The 16,371-nt window shown below is 41.2% G+C and overlaps 2 protein-coding genes across 2 annotated transcripts in view; both read left to right on the forward strand.

Moving 5' to 3' along the window:
- The window catches only part of LOC136250635 (E3 ubiquitin-protein ligase rnf213-alpha-like), a 486,640-nt gene that overhangs the window by 378,511 nt on the left and 91,758 nt on the right, over positions 1 to 16,371 (forward strand). The window contains exon 76 of the mRNA XM_066042860.1: positions 12,913 to 13,158. Coding sequence (XP_065898932.1) covers positions 12,913 to 13,158 — 246 coding nt within the window. The remainder of the gene's footprint in view (positions 1 to 12,912; positions 13,159 to 16,371) is intronic.
- On the forward strand, positions 808 to 3,845 carry LOC136251603 (uncharacterized). The gene is made up of 2 exons (XM_066044063.1): positions 808 to 1,028; positions 1,080 to 3,845. Exon 2 carries the CDS (start codon positions 1,131 to 1,133, stop codon positions 3,843 to 3,845), a length of 2,715 nt encoding a protein of 904 aa, XP_065900135.1. The 5' UTR covers positions 808 to 1,028; positions 1,080 to 1,130.

The following is a 16,371-nucleotide window of genomic DNA, read 5'->3' on the forward strand; positions in this document are numbered from 1 at the left end:
TGGATTAGAACTAGAGATGTAGGATTAGAGAGGTTCCACTGTAGTAGCTTTAATAATAAACATAAGTAGTATGATTTTGCTTGCTATACTGAGTTACCATTCTATAGGGTGTTTTCAGGTATCTTCCAATGATAGATGCTAAACATTATATGTGTCTGAAACTATACTTGTAAGTACATATCATTCAGTACAATAGTACTGTATAGTAGGGATGACAAAGGTTTAGGTGTGGCCTGTGATAATATCACCCAGAAATCTGCCTCGATTCTGATTCCCCTCATGATGACATGACAGTATTGGTTGGGTAAAATCAATCCCAAAAGTGCTTTCAGATTGATGCAAAACACATTTGTCAAATTGCTACAGATTTTTTAAAATTATTCAATGGAATTTTGGAATTTTCTACTGCCTGCCTATTTGATGCATTTAGTAACAGCTACAGCACAACTTCTTTCACAGAAATACTTCAAATTCACTTGAAAAGAAACCTTTGGCATATTGATAGCCATACAATATGCGTACTATTGTCTTACGTACCTTACCATACAACAGCCATCAGTAAAGCGCATTATGGCTTCCATTTCTGGGCATACGTGTCATCACACAATGTTATTGTACCAAAATATTAGAATACATGTGTTCTCAAAGTTCAGCCAGTGGAGCTGTTCTGCACTGTTGCCTGCCACCTAAAATGGACTGCTTGAAGAATGGTGTGCACAAAACATATATACGAAGTAGTCTACTATCAACTAGGACACTGCAACCTCATGTATTCAGAAAGGTAAATTAATCTGGTATACATTGTCGCGGAGGATGAACTGTAGAACACACACACACACCTATTATGTATGTAACACTATTATGTTGTGTGCGCATGTCTGTACACGTGATAAGAACTGGTTCGATTGTGGTATTAACACGAGGGGCTTGCTTCGTGAGTAGTCTTGAATCCTCCCCTATTCCGCCAATCGTAAGTGGAACCTCGGCGTACTGTAATTCTACCAACGACATTTTTGGTGCTGTGACAGGTACGCCGACTATATTGTCATAACCCCGCTACATTTTTGGTGCTGTGACAGGTACGCCGACTATATTGTCATAACCCCGCTACATTTTTGGTGCTGTGGTCAATGGCGGAACTCAAGAGACTGGTTTCATCTAGACGAGGATTCAGAGCGCATCTCACAAAGCTACTACAGAGTTTACCCGAGATTCTAATTAATGCACAGGATCTTACTGACGATAGCGTCGCAACCTTGAAGGATCTCCACGAGCAACTCCAGCGAAAACAAGAATTAATCTCAGGGTTAGATGCGAAGATACTGGAGGCTACAACAGACGAGGAGGAGATCGAAGCAGAGGTACTACAGACGGAAGAAATAAACTCTTCCATATCTACAGCCAAGGCGAAAATTACTCAACGCCTTAGGTCCACAATATCTACAACTACAGAAGTCCGCACGTCACGTGATCACACATCACCTCCATCTGCTGTTCTACCACAAGTAACTCGCCTCCCCAAACTAGAATTACCGCAGTTCAATGGTGACCCCCTAGTCTGGCAGACTTTTTGGGACTGTTTTGAGGCAGCAGTCCACAGTAACACTTCATTGACAGGCGTGCAAAAGCTCAGTTATCTTCGAGCACAGCTCCATGGTGATGCTGCCCGAGTTATTGCTGGTTTCCAGTTAACTAATGACAACTATGGACATTCCGTCACTCTGCTGAAGGACAGATTTGGACAGGTGTACAAACAAGTTGAAGCACACATGCAAGCCTTTGTTGATTTGCCCAACCCGAGTAACTCTCTCTCCAGTTTGCGACAATTCTATGACACCACTGAAGGGCACATTCGCAGCTTAGCAACACTAGGTGAACCGGAGGATTCCTATGGCAGTCTACTTGTAACGATCCTTCTTGGAAAGCTGCCAGCCAAGACCAAGCAGAACTTAGTCAGAGCCCATGGCAACAAGAAATGGACCATCACAGAATTGCAAGCCGCTGTTCTCAACGAAATTCATATTCTGGAAATGGGATCATCAACAGAATCACGTACCTCCCCGATCCCACCAACTGCTTCATTTCTTACCAGTGCTAAGAAATCTATAACAGCAGGCAAGAGCAAACCACGATGTCCATTTTGTGCAGGTTGTCACTTTCCCTCCATGTGTGAATCGGTTCAGGACCCACGACAGCGGTGTGAAATTGTACGTCAGAATAAACTCTGCTTCAATTGTTTAGGGCACCACAAGGTGTCTCAATGTAACTCGAGACATCGCTGCCATACCTGCCAACGAAAGCATCACACCAGCCTATGTACTAATGGACAGCACAGTGACAACACTTCTGAGACATCTGTCCGCTCCACTAACACCGGACAGCCAGCCAACCCAGTACATGGTCAACCTGCTATCCCCACAACCTCTAATTCAACTGACACTGCTTCTCTTTCAGTAACTGTTCCAATGCCACAGAACACTGTTTGTCTTCTCAAAACTGCGATAACAACTGTCAGAAATGGTACAAACTCTACAAAAGCTAATGTCTTATTCGATGAAGGCTCCCAGAGATCATTCATTACTGAAGAACTTGCTAACACCTTAGCTGTGCAGTCCTACCGCAAGGAAGACATCACAGTATCATCCTTTGGGGCACAGTGTCAGTTGAATCGTCAGGTAAATGTTGCTGTCATAAATCTAATTACTATGACCGGTCAATCCATACCACTAACCGTGCTTGTAGTACCCCGGATTGCCACACCATTACAGAACACAGTGACATTTAATGTTGCCCACCTCCCACACCTTCATAACCTCCCCCTAGCCCACCCACTCAGTGCAGATAAGGAGTTTGATGTTTCCCTCCTTGTGGGTGCGGACCACTATTGGGACATTGTTGGTGATGCTATTGTACGAGGTGATGGACCAACAGCAGTGGAATCCAAAGTAGGTTACCTACTCTCAGGACCAACTCCAACAACAACTGGTCAATTCCTAATCAGCGCTACCAGTGTCATGATGCTGGCTCTTACACAACGTGAGTTCAACCTAGAACGTTTCTGGGACCTAGAATCTGTGGGAGTGACCCCTGTTGACAACTTGAGTGACAACGTGCTAGACCAGTACACATCATCTTGTGTTACTAGAGATCTGGACGGAGCATACGTGGCTAGATTCCCTTGGAAACCAGACCATCCTGACCTACCAAGTAACTTTACCATAGCTAAACAGAGAACACGTCAACTAGTCAAGCGTTTGTCCAAAACCCCTGATCTGCTGAAAATCTATCACCAGATCATCAGTGAACAGGAAGCTAGGGGCTTTATCGAGCATGTTGATGATCAGTCCGGCCCACAACCAGGCGTCCATTACATCCCACATCATGGTGTAGAGAAAGATTCTACAACAACACCACTACGGATTGTCTTTGACTGCAGTTGCCGTCAATCGTCTCACAGTCCTTGTCTTAATGATTGTCTACTCATAGGCTCACCATGTGATAATGACTTATGTGCTGTTCTTGTCCGTTTCAGATCACACTGCTTTGGAATATCCACGGACATCGAGAAGGCTTTCCTTCACATACGGCTACACCCTGATGACAGGAACTACACCCGATTTTTCTGGTTGTCCGATCCAACAGACCCTTCAAGTGAGTTCTGTGTGTACCGTTTTAAGGTTGTACCCTTCGGAGCCACCAGCTCGCCGTTCATGCTTAATGCTGTATTGCGTTATCACCTTGAGCAGTACAAGTCGATGGTCTCACATGATATGCTTTCCAACCTTTACGTGGACAACATTATAACCGGCTGTGATTCAGAGCAAGTGTCACTGGACTATTACTGACAAGCTAGAGCCATTATGGGTGATGCAAGACTCAACTTGCGTAGCTGGTCCTCTAACAGCACTGAACTCACTGCTGCAGCTGTCAAGGACAACACAGCCGAGAATGCACTGTCAGTCAATGTTTTGGGACTTCGCTGGACTCCCGAGTCAGACAAGCTTTATCTGGCTACAAAACCATCTATCCTTACTTATAATCATCTTATAACCAAGAGAGAAGTTCTACAAAACCTGTCAAAGATGTTCGACCCACTGGGATTTGTTGCACCTGTAGTTGTACGAGCTAAGATGTTAATGCAGAAGCTGTGGCAATGCAAGATCACGTGGGATGAGCCTTTAGATGAGGATTTACAAGCTCAATGGAGAGATATTGCCAATGACCTTAAGAGCACAGCACGATTTTCTGTAAGTCGGTGTTATTTTGATGCATGTATGACACACCCAGTTGTTCATTGTTTTGCTGATGCAAGCCAACATGCATATGGAGCCGTAGTGTTCCTCACTGAAGGCAATTTAGTGTCATTTGTTACAGCAAAGACCCGTGTAGCACCTCTGAAGGCACTCACGATTCCACGACTAGAGCTCATGGCAGCATTAGTGGCCACTCGTTTAACATGTTTTGTGATGAAGGCGGTCCCTGACCTTAACCTGTCAGTTTTTATGTGGTCTGATAGCCAGATAGTGCTCCACTGGCTCAAGAGCCAGAAGCCACTTCCAACATTCATAAGAAACCGAATCACTGAGATGAATACTTCATTGCCACAGGCCACTTGGAACTATTGTCCTACCGCTGATAACCCAGCTGACCTGCTTTCAAGGGGTACCACCACCGAATCTCTATTGTCCTCGTCCCTGTGGCAACATGGCCCCAAGTGGCTCACTACCCCAAGTCAGTGGCCATCATTCCAGCCACCACCCTTACCACCACTTGTTTTGGCAGCAGCAGTAGCGACAGAATTTGTTCCCATGGAACAGACACCACCAGTTTTAGGCATACACTGTGTTATTTCCATCGACCAATACAGCTCACTTAACAAGTTGTTGTCCGTCAGTGCGTATGTTGTTCGTTTTGTAGACAATCTCAAGATTCAGCCCCAGCAACGACAATTTGGTCCCATCACTGCTGACGAACTTCACAAGGTGAACCTCAAGTGGGTAAAGGATATACAACACACAGTATACTGGAAGGAAGTCAACAATCTACAGCTGTTAATGAAGCAACCCAGAAGCCCTAGGGTGTTACTTGTTAGACAACTCCGACTCTTCCTAGACACAGATGGCATGCTGCGTTGTGGTGGACGCATTCACAATGCTCCAGTAAGTGAGGTGACCAAATTCCCGTATTTACTACCACCAAGACATTCACTATCCAAGTTGGTTATTGTGGACATACACATCAGACTTTGTCACTCAGGTACCACTGCAACATTGACCGCTCTACGACAGTGTTACTGGATCCCGACTGCACGACAATACATTAAATCAATTCTGCGCCATTGTGTTATCTGTCGCAAGGTATCTGGAAAATCCTATGCTGCTCCAGATCCTCCTCCCCTACCTCGATTACGAACACAGGATGTGTACCCATTCACGTTCACGGGAGTTGATTTCACAGGCGCCCTGTATGTACAGCAAGGCAAGCAAGAGGTGAAAGTGTACCTGTGTCTCTTCACTTGTGCTACTACTCGTGCGATCCATCTGGAGATAGTGCAGGACCTGTCAGCTCAAACCTTCCTATTAGCATTTCGCAAGTTTGCAGCACGGCGATCCCTCCCAAGCATAATGATCTCTGACAATGGTTCAACCTACTTGTCAGCAGCAGAAGAGTTGCATTCCTTAATGCAATTGCCAGAAGTCAAGGAGGAGCTAGGCAGGAGGGGAGTTTCATGGAGATTTATACCCAAGAGGGCCCCTTGGTATGGGGGGTTCTGGGAACGCTTAATTGGGCTCACCAAGACTGCTATCAAGAAAGTGCTGGGAAGGCGCCATGTCTCACTACCAACATTAGAGACCATCACTGTGGAGATTGAGGCAATACTCAACGACCGCCCACTGACATTTGTCTCATCTGATCTAGGCGACCCAGAGCCCTTGACACCTTCACATCTCCTGCATGGACGTAGAATCACATGCCTCCCACACCAGGACACAGACATTGATGAACTTGTAGACCCAACTTACAGAGAGGCAAGCCAGATACGTAAGAGAACTAGAGTGCAGGCAGTCATACTTGGTGACTTTAAGAAGAGGTGGTGTCATGAATATCTTACTTCACTACGGGAGTACCATAAAGCATCAGGGAACAACCAGCGACGTGTGAAGAAGGGTGATGTGGTCATCGTCCATGATGACACCCCACGAGCAACCTGGAAAATGGCCGTAGTCGAAGACTTGATTGTTGGTAAAGACAGTCTTGTGCGAGCAGCTACTATACGGACCGCAAATGGAACTACAACCAGACCAATCACTAAGTTGTATCCCATGGAACTGAATGAAACAGATGAGAAGAAAGTTGGAGTGGAGAAGAGTCCCACTATCACTGATCCAGATGATGCCAGAGATGAGCAGGCGACTGATCCAGACGATTCCAGGGATGAGCACAGCCGCCCACAACGAGCTTCCGCAAGGAAAGCTACAGACCGAGTCAAAGAGTGGATCAGATCTCTTTCTGCCCCCCCGGAGGATGTCGCGGAGGATGAACTGTAGAACACACACACACACCTATTATGTATGTAACACTATTATGTTGTGTGCGCATGTCTGTACACGTGATAAGAACTGGTTCGATTGTGGTATTAACACGAGGGGCTTGCTTCGTGAGTAGTCTTGAATCCTCCCCTATTCCGCCAATCGTAAGTGGAACCTCGGCGTACTGTAATTCTACCAACGACATTTTTGGTGCTGTGACAGGTACGCCGACTATATTGTCATAACCCCGCTACATACATAGCCACCAGACCCTGGTCTGTATCAACAATACGTAGGTGCAGCTGGAATATATGTAGACAGCCCTTGTGCTTCTATGACTATAGCTACATTGCAGATCATGACCCCACTCATGAATATGATTAAAACTAGAATTATGATACATACATGTGAGGGTACTAGTAGCCATGAATTTACAAAAAAAGTTTACAAACAAGTAAGTTGAAATTACAAATTTTAAACTAGAGTGGGAGCAATGTAGCACTCTAATAAAAAGTACTAAAACCAGCTGGATCAAAGTAGTGCGTAATGTCCAACAACTGTAAAACAGTAAGAAGCAAATATTCCTACTGTGCTGTGTAGGGATATTCACTTTGTGTTGTTTTGCAGTAATTGGACATTATGCACTACTTCAATCCAGCTTCAATCCAGCTTGTTTCAGTACTTTATATTGGGGTGCTACATTGTCGCTACTCTAGTTTAAAGTTTCTAAATATTTACTTGTTAAATATAGGAATCCAAATAGTCTACATTATTACCCCCAACATGTTGTCTGTAGAAAAAGTAGTTTCATAATAATTATTGTTTACAAATTTAAACGTTTTAAAATTTATCTGCATGTCTCTGCAGTGTAAATAATACGTATATGAAGTTTACCTTGTTTTCTTCCTGTCAATATACTCCATGCTGGCTTCCTGGGCTACATAGCACACCACCGTGTGTCTTGATAATGGCTATGCATTATTAACATCATTGCAGCCATTTCTTGGCCGCCACGTCAACTTTTTCACCCAAAGTTTGAAGACTGCACCCTTTTCACAACTTGGCTGTTTTGTGTAGATAGTATCCCCCCAAAAACACCTTTGCTGTAAAAAAGGCGCGTCCAAGAAACTACAAGTATCTGTAACCCAATGTAAAACAGATAAGCTGTAGAAAAATACTCCATGAAATTAATGGGTAACTGAAAGAGCTGATATCTAGAGCGGCCAAGAATCAATAATGTTACTACAACTGACTATGATTACCAAAGAATACCTTGGCTGTAGAACAGGTAAATAAAAGTAACTGGCAACCAAAACAGCTGATATCTGAAGCGGCCAAGAATAAAAGTTAAGTTGATACAACATACTACAATTATAAACTTGCAACATTGAATCCTAATCATTCAACTGTGTTCTATACATTCACCCTTGCTACATCCTAAATTAATTCTTTGTAACTCTAATTGGCTGGTAATTTAGCCGCCTTTTTTTCTTTACTCTGACTATTGAAAAAGGCGGCCAAATTACCAGCCAATTAGAGTTACAAAGAATTAATTTTAGGATGTAGCAAGAGTGAATGTATAGAACACAGTTGAATGATTAGGATTCAATGTTGCAAGTTTATAATTGTAGTAAGTTGTATCAACTTAGAACACAGTTGAATGATTAGGATTCAATGTTGCAAGTTTATAATTGTAGTAAGTTGTATCAACTTAACTTTTATTCTTGGCTGCTTCAGATATCAGCTGTTTTAGTTGCCAGTTACTTTTATTTACCTGTTCTACAACCAAGGTATTCTTTGGTAATCATAGTCAGTTGTAGTAACATTATTGATTCTTGGCCGCTCTAGATATCAGCTCTTTCAGTTACCCATTAATTTCATGGAGTATTTTTCTACAGCTTATCTGTTTTACATTGGGTTACAGATACTTGTAGTTTCTTGGACGCGCCGCAAAGGTGTTTTTGGGGGGGATATCACTAATTTTTGTCAGTTATATAATTTACAGACCCAATGTTCAAGTCATGGGGGGTGTATGATGAATTCTGCCTTGTAGAGGTGTTGCAACCAAATAGAAATCTGCTGATAGGTGGTGAGCATATAACATACATTCCTTTAGTAGCTATTAATTTTTTCTTAGGACAAGGGGCAGTGGAAATTACTGGTCATGCCAAGCAATAATGGCTACAGTCAGGGTAACCAAAGATGTGTGTAAAGCACTTATTTGCAAAGCATGCTTTTCTAGATGATCTTGGGAAATGCCACCATCTTGACTCTGAGATTGCATCTGGGATCTGGGAGTGTTTTCAGACAGAGATGTGAATATTCAGCTATATTGTTCAATGACTGTTCTATTAGAGTATTTTATTGCCTGACTGTTCTATTAGAGTATTTATTGCTTGGCTGTTCTATTGGAGTATATCAATCATTCTGTACTTGTCAATGAATAAAACCTGCTATGACTACTGCCATAGTGCCATGAGGATGACCTATCAACTTGGTTTGCCACTCGTAGAGTTAGATGCTTTGCTAAGGGTTATGAAAGAGATCACAAACATCGTACTATTATTTTTATTTCACTACATACAAACACACGCTTACATCATATACAAGCACAAGACGCACACAAAATGTGCAAACACTATACACACATGTTCACAAACATACACCACATATTGGTTGTACTCAAGTTAATATCACATCTCTTGTGAAATGGTCTTGTAGGAGAGATGGTAGTGCCTTTACTTGGTGCTAAAAAGTTCTTGCAGAAAAGAAAATTGTGTTGTAGATACTGTTTAGTGCAGGTTAATTACACATGTCACTCCATAGTTAAGCCATGAGGATATCCAAGCAAGTGTCTTTGGTGTTGCGACTGATGTTCCAAGTTAGTTGTATGTGTGTTTAATTTTTTAAGGTTAAGTTCATGAGTGCCTGCTTGTTCTTTTACAGGTCTCACTTAACCTTGTGTCGTCATGCAGACATCTGAATATTGTGCAAGCTCTGTGGAACAACCCCAACTCATATACACAATCATTGACAACCACAAACCACATGCATATGTACATTTAAGCAATCTGTTACAAAAGTTGAAAGCCACAACACAAGCTCATACCAGCAAACCACGAACCACATTCCAGCGATTTGTTACAAAACTTTGTTGCACCATGGTATGTGCATAATGATCAATTAATAAAAGCCACAACACAAGCTCCATGGTGCATTAATGGAAATAAATAAGTTCCACCTGACTGACAATTATCACGTGACCTATTTAGGGGATATCCCTTGGAAACACCCCGCACAGTAACGCTTTAAGTGAAAAGTGAATGACACTTGATACGTGATTTATATTATTATTGATGGCAGTCCATGTCTTGAGGGAGAAATATAATATTATTAAACACTAAAATACATTAAAGTACGAGCACCGCATTGTAGAGCCATAACCAAGAACAAGTTCCACTTGACTGACAATGATCACGTGGCCTATTTAGGGGAAATCTCTTGGAAAGTCCTTGTAACACCTCAAGTGAATACACGTGATATGCGGTTTACATTAATTATTGATGGCAGTCCATGTCTTTAGAGGACTGAATACTACTAAATATTTGTTGTATTGTAACTGGATTTCAATGGAGCGGCGAAGCGTACTTAACTGATTTGAAACTAAGATACGTAGAGTCTACACTGTTTGAAGAAGAACGTCTATGATGTTAAAGCCGGAGTCTCCGGCGAGAATACTGATGTCCTCAGCTCTTCGTGGAGGTTCAGTAACGAAAAGAGGAGAGGAGGTTCAGTAACGAAACGAGGAGTGGAGGTTCAGTAACGAAAGGAGGAGTGAAAAAAAATGAGGCTAGTGTGAAAGTGCCACATCTATTCACACTGATTAACCGCGTGTATGCGATTGGTTTTTGACTGTCAGACGTCTGCACTGACTAGTGCACATTCACTGAGACCAAGCTGAAAACTTCTGTGATGGTACCAAGTTGAGTAGCAGCAAGTACCAATATTTTCCTGCTTGAAATTATATGTCATGGATGGATTGTCAACAAGGCGTACTCGTACAGACCAAACAGCTTTCAGTATTGTCACTGTAGTGCCAATTTAGAAGTCCTGGTGGAAGAAGTAATGTAATCTACATGATGCTTGTACAAAAAAATACTCTTTCACATTGCATACTGGTCTTTATGTACAGTGAAACCTGTCTAATCAGGACACTGTGTAGTAAGGTCACTGCTGGGCCAACTTGTGAATCCTTAAACATATTACCTCAAGGGTGTGATGAATTTTCAGGTCCTCAAATTTTGTATTACCTCAAGATGTGATGAATTCCCCAAATCTGTCATTTACATAAAAAGTGACAGATTTTTAATTGTATTGTATTTAATGCCCGCCTGTTAATTTTACAGGTACAGGGTACTTGGTCATAGCATGTGGTTCTCTTACTAGCAGTGCTACATACATAACTTGGCTAGAGCTGCTCTAAACTTGGCAACTAAGATCAAGGTTCGGGGGTAAGTAGACAAAGGAATTTTATAATGTTATGTAGTTCTCAATTGTCAGGTGTACGTGGACTGTACACCAAGTGTGCGTGGACTGTAGTAACATCAAGGACATTGTGGATCTTCAGGTCAGCAGTGCTACATACATAACCTGCTCTAAACTTGGCAACTAAGGTCAAGGTTCAAGGGGTAAGTAGACAAAGGAATTTTATAATGTTATGTGTGTTCTTTAGTTCTCAATTGTCAAGTGTACGTGGACGATGAGGCCTGATAAGATCTTGGCATTATATCTCAGTTGATTACAATCTTCTGAATTTCCAGGATGAGGCGTACAGTTGCGATGGGACTAACTACAGAGGAACCTGTCTTAGCGGCCACCTGTATAGAAAGGCCACCTCTTTAAAAAGACCAGCTTTAAATTCCCCTAGTGAGAAGTTTATACACTAATTTACCTAGCCACCTGCCTATTAAGGCCAAGAAATCTTGGCCCAAAGGTGACTGGCTTAGACAGTTTCTACTGCATCCCATTTTATTGTCAGAATTTTATTGTTAATGACACAAACAATTAATGTGATATATTTTGTTATGTAACTTGTGTATTAATTAAATGACATGCATGACGAAAGCCACAATGGGAGTGACTACTTGCTGTTAGGGTGGGTAATGCTATGTAGCTAACAAGCTGGTTTGAGCACCACCAGAACACACAATACACCATGTGTGGTGTGGCAACAAGAATTATGCTTGGAACACTTTCTCAAGTGACACTATGTTCTTGACGCTTTCACACTTGTTTATAAGACATCTGCCAATTATCAATGCACGCATGAGGCGTGGCACTAAATGGAGTTTAAAAGATTTCTGCTTAAAGCACCTTCCCTAGGGAACTTATGGTTCTACACGCTTTTACAACTTGTTTATCAGACATTAGGGCTTGTATTCACATCGTGTCTTTAAAAGTTATTGTAGGGATTAGAGGTTTGATCGAAGAAAATATGCGTATGAACAAACCAGGATTAGATAATGTCAGTGCTAGATGGACTGTACAAACATGGGTAAGTTGACTGGTATAAGGTGACGCTAGGTGTAACACAAGGTTGAGAAATAAAGCGAAATGTGTCTAAATACCCGTCGCAAGAAAAGTACTACTACGAAAAAAGATTTTTTTATTATGTAACACAATACAAACCTATTGAGAGATGTTGCGTAATTCAGGGCTAATATTGTGAAACCATCCCTACATGTAAATAACTCACAGTAATGGCCACACGTCTTTTAATTGGGCGTGCTCTTTGTAGTTTCTTGGCCGCGTGCCTCACTACCGTGAGTCTTGATTAACTGCATGGGTACCTGGGTTTTAGAAGTAGCTCAACAGCAACTTGTTATTTGTTTTTTGTTGTGCATCAATTTAGGTCATAGTCAAAAGACGTATATACTTTACTCACATTACTGAACATGCATCTCAGTTTCATAGAAAATAGACAACAAGTATAGTTTCTCTTAGCCTGTTAAATAGATTTAGTTCCAAATTTTATCCAGAAACATGATGTTGTTGTTGCACCAGGCAAAGCTGTTTGCAACTTTGACTGTTGTATTTACAGAAATGCGTGTAACTACCTACTGATGTTTTGTTGTCCACTGCTACACATATGCAGCCATTTGACCATGTAACTGTTGAGTGATAATTGCATCATTATTGTATGCTTAAATAGCTACTTGTGAATCACTGGTTGTTGCTCTTGAATAACTTCCATTGCAGCTAGTATGATTAATTACTCACTTTCTCATCACATAATCAAACTGTGTGATTTTGGGAGCAATTGTTCATATTCTGCAAATGTAATTAATATGTTATCACAATAGTGATTTTGTGCATTTTGTAGGAAGGAACTCCATGAGTATTTAAAATTCATCCACTGTTGTGAAAAGTTTTTCATTGAAATAATCTCCACTTTATGCTTTGAGAAAACTTATGACTCCAAAGAACCAACTCCTGAACTGATTGATTATTTGATGGATTGCATATACACCAGTAAAGGATCAACACAATTGACACCATTTTTGGACAAAGAAACTGATGCTGTTCCTATTGTTAGATCATACCTGTTACGCCTTTTGATAGGCATAAAGTGAGTTTTAACAGAATGTAATTAATCAGTTTGGAGTTCATAATTTACCTGCTACTTACATAACTATAGGACAACTTGAAAATTTTAATGCCACTGGCTTTAGCTATGGTTGGTTGCCTATGAGGATGTGGCCTGTATTAACACCATAGACAACAAAGTCCCCACAAATATTTCATTAGATCCCCTGCTAATATTAGTTCAGATAGTTGTGATAACTGGTTAAAAAATGGCTAGTGATTTCATGTTGTGTTCACTTGTTTCTCCCATGACACTTCTCAAGACTGACCAAGGCTGCATGTGTTTGTTGTGCTGATGGTAAGCCCTGAATACTAAAAGCAAGCAGGTGCACATTTTTATGGCTTCTTGTAGCACTTTTAAACTACAGCTGTACAACAAAAATATGTTGTTTTCCTGTGTTTTAGCTAGCCTAAGGAGGGGGGGTGGCAAACGGTGGCTTTTTCACCTTATATACGTGCACGAGTGACTATTTATCTAGCTTGTTCGCGACAACCTCGGTCACAACTTTAATTTACACAGTGCTTTAGAGGCCTACCAATGTACCAATCATTGTCCCATGCGCACCATGCGCACTCGCATGGGCATGCATTCACACTATCATAAAACGGACATAGCTACGTACATGGAATGGGCTCACCGGGTTCAAAGTACGTTAGCACTTTCCCAGACTGGCTCTTCCTGGCTGCCGTCTTCACTCCACGCCACTGTTATGACATGTGGTGCTACTTATCACACATATAATTCAAATAAGCGAGATTACAAGCTGTCTTCACTCCACGCCACTGCTATGACACATGGTGCTACTTATCACACATATAATTCCAATAAGCGCACACATGTGTGCACGTGATGCAATTGCAATAGACAAATTCCATAATAAGGCTTTATAGCGTATAGAAATAACCGTTGCCCCTAGCAACCTGAATTTCCCAGTATTATTAGGCTAAAGTAACTTCTCCAAATTTTGAAAGGATAGCATATATATGTCATAAGATATGACATTTTGAAATTTGTGGTTTTCCGATACATATCTATGTGAAAGGGCTACAGTTGCCCCTTCTGGGTAATCACAAAATGAGGTATTTCAACATACGCAAAAACTAAAAATTCAAAAGTACATATCTCTCAATATTACATAATTTGTAGATGTGAATGTCAACAATAATCTCTCCAAGTTTTAAATGGATAGTGTATTTAGGTCATAAGATATGACATTACTTGAATCCCATGATTTGTGTGATTACTGAGATGGGGCAACTGTTGCCCCTCTCATTGACAATGTATGGGAAAATTGTAACTTCAAAAATGTAATTTATTGTATCACAATAAATTGAAGTTAACATGCATGCTGCAGATATCGCGATGTAACACTATAAGAACTTGCACATAATTTCTGTGACCTAAGTGCACGCTATAGCGTAAGGGTGCGCTATGATCTAAGCACGTGAAGTAATGTTGAGATGGTTTCAAGTATTATGTAATCAACAAACTGGTTTAACAGGTTTGCGGTCACGTGACATGCCACGTTCTTGAAAGGTGAGGTGCTGCTGCATGAATATTGCTATTGCTGCTGTCAATGCACTGAGGGTGCTCCTGCATGAATCAAGAAGCCGGCGCGCAACCCCGTGAGTATATTGACAGGAAGAAAGAAAATGCAATTTTCGCACCTCCGTAGCTCTGTGCTGCCTTGATGAAACAAGACAAATTTTGCTGTGTACATTCCCTCCAACTTCAGTACTCCACATTCCAAATTTGAGCAAAATCGCTTCAGGCATTCCTGAGATATGCGACTTCAAAAATTGGCTTAGTTTCTTCGTGTTTTTTTTCTTCTTATTATTTTTCTTCCTCTTTTTGCACACTTACAAAAACTGCTATAAAACGCGAACGCGTTATGCGATTGCCTTGAAATTTGGCACACAGAAGGAAGGTATAAGGGCGCATCTCTGTACCAACTTTGGCTGGAATACCATAAACAGGCAAAGAGTTATGAGCGATTATGCACGAAAAATAACACCAATATGTTGTCACGCCTACAGGGTAAACCGCATATGGGAAGAAGCTGAAAATCGGTGGGTGAATAGGTTAACTATTGAACCTCAAACCTTTTGTGGTTTGAAAGAAATCGAACTAAAAACCAGGAAGATACAGCGAAAAAATCAACAGTGTGTAACAATTATGCAATCGAGATTAGCTAATTTTTTTTATTATTATTATTATTATGCTTGCCACGCCTACCAGATAAACCACTTGGGGTAATGCTTTGAAAATCGCTGTACAGATGGAGTTATCATCTTAGAAAGGCTCTTCAATGGTGTAGAAGAATCATACTTAAAGCCACGGAGTTATAACACGAAATCCAACTTGGTGTAGCAATTGCGAGATCGAGATACTCTAATAGAGCAGTCATCCTAATAGAGCAGTCACCCTGAACAGAATTCAAGAGATCAGTTAGAAATAAGTAACCTGTATAGAGATCAGCTACAAACAAATCACCCTGTAGAGAGTTCAGCTACAAACAATTCACCCTGTTCAGACATCAGTTAGAAGAAGTTTTCTTGTAGAGAGTTCAGTTACAAACAAATCACCCTGTTGAAAGATCAGCTAGAAGATGTCACCTTATAGATAGTTCAGTTACAAAGAAACCACCATGTAGAGAATTCAGCTACAAACTAGTGACCCTGTAGATACATCAGCTAGAAGAAGTTACCTTGTAGAGAGTTCAGCTACAAAGAAATCATTCTGTAAAGAGCTCAGCTGCAAACAAATCACCTATACAGAATTCAGCTACAAACAAATCACCCTGTAGAGAGATCAGCTAGAAGAAGTTACCTTGTAGATAGTTCAGCTACAAACAAATCATCCTGTAGAGAGATCAGCTAGAAGAAGTTACCTTGTAGATAGTTCAGCTACAAACAATTCACCCTGTACAGAGCTCAGTTAAAAGAGGTTTCCTTGTAGAGAGTTCAGCTACAGACAAATCACCCTGTAGAGAGATCAGTTAGAAGAAGTTACCTTGTAGATCGTTCAGCGACAAACAATTCACCCTGTAAAGAGATCAACTAGAAGAAGTTACCTTGTAGAGAGTTCAGCTACAAAGAAACCATCATGTAGAGAATTCAGCCGCAAACAAATCATGTATAGAGAGTTCAGCTACAAACAAATCTCCCTGTAGAGAGATCAGCTAGAAGAAGTTTC

The sequence above is a fragment of the Dysidea avara genome, chromosome 3, assembly GCF_963678975.1.
Source record: "Dysidea avara chromosome 3, odDysAvar1.4, whole genome shotgun sequence".
NCBI classification, from domain to species: domain Eukaryota; kingdom Metazoa; phylum Porifera; class Demospongiae; order Dictyoceratida; family Dysideidae; genus Dysidea; species Dysidea avara.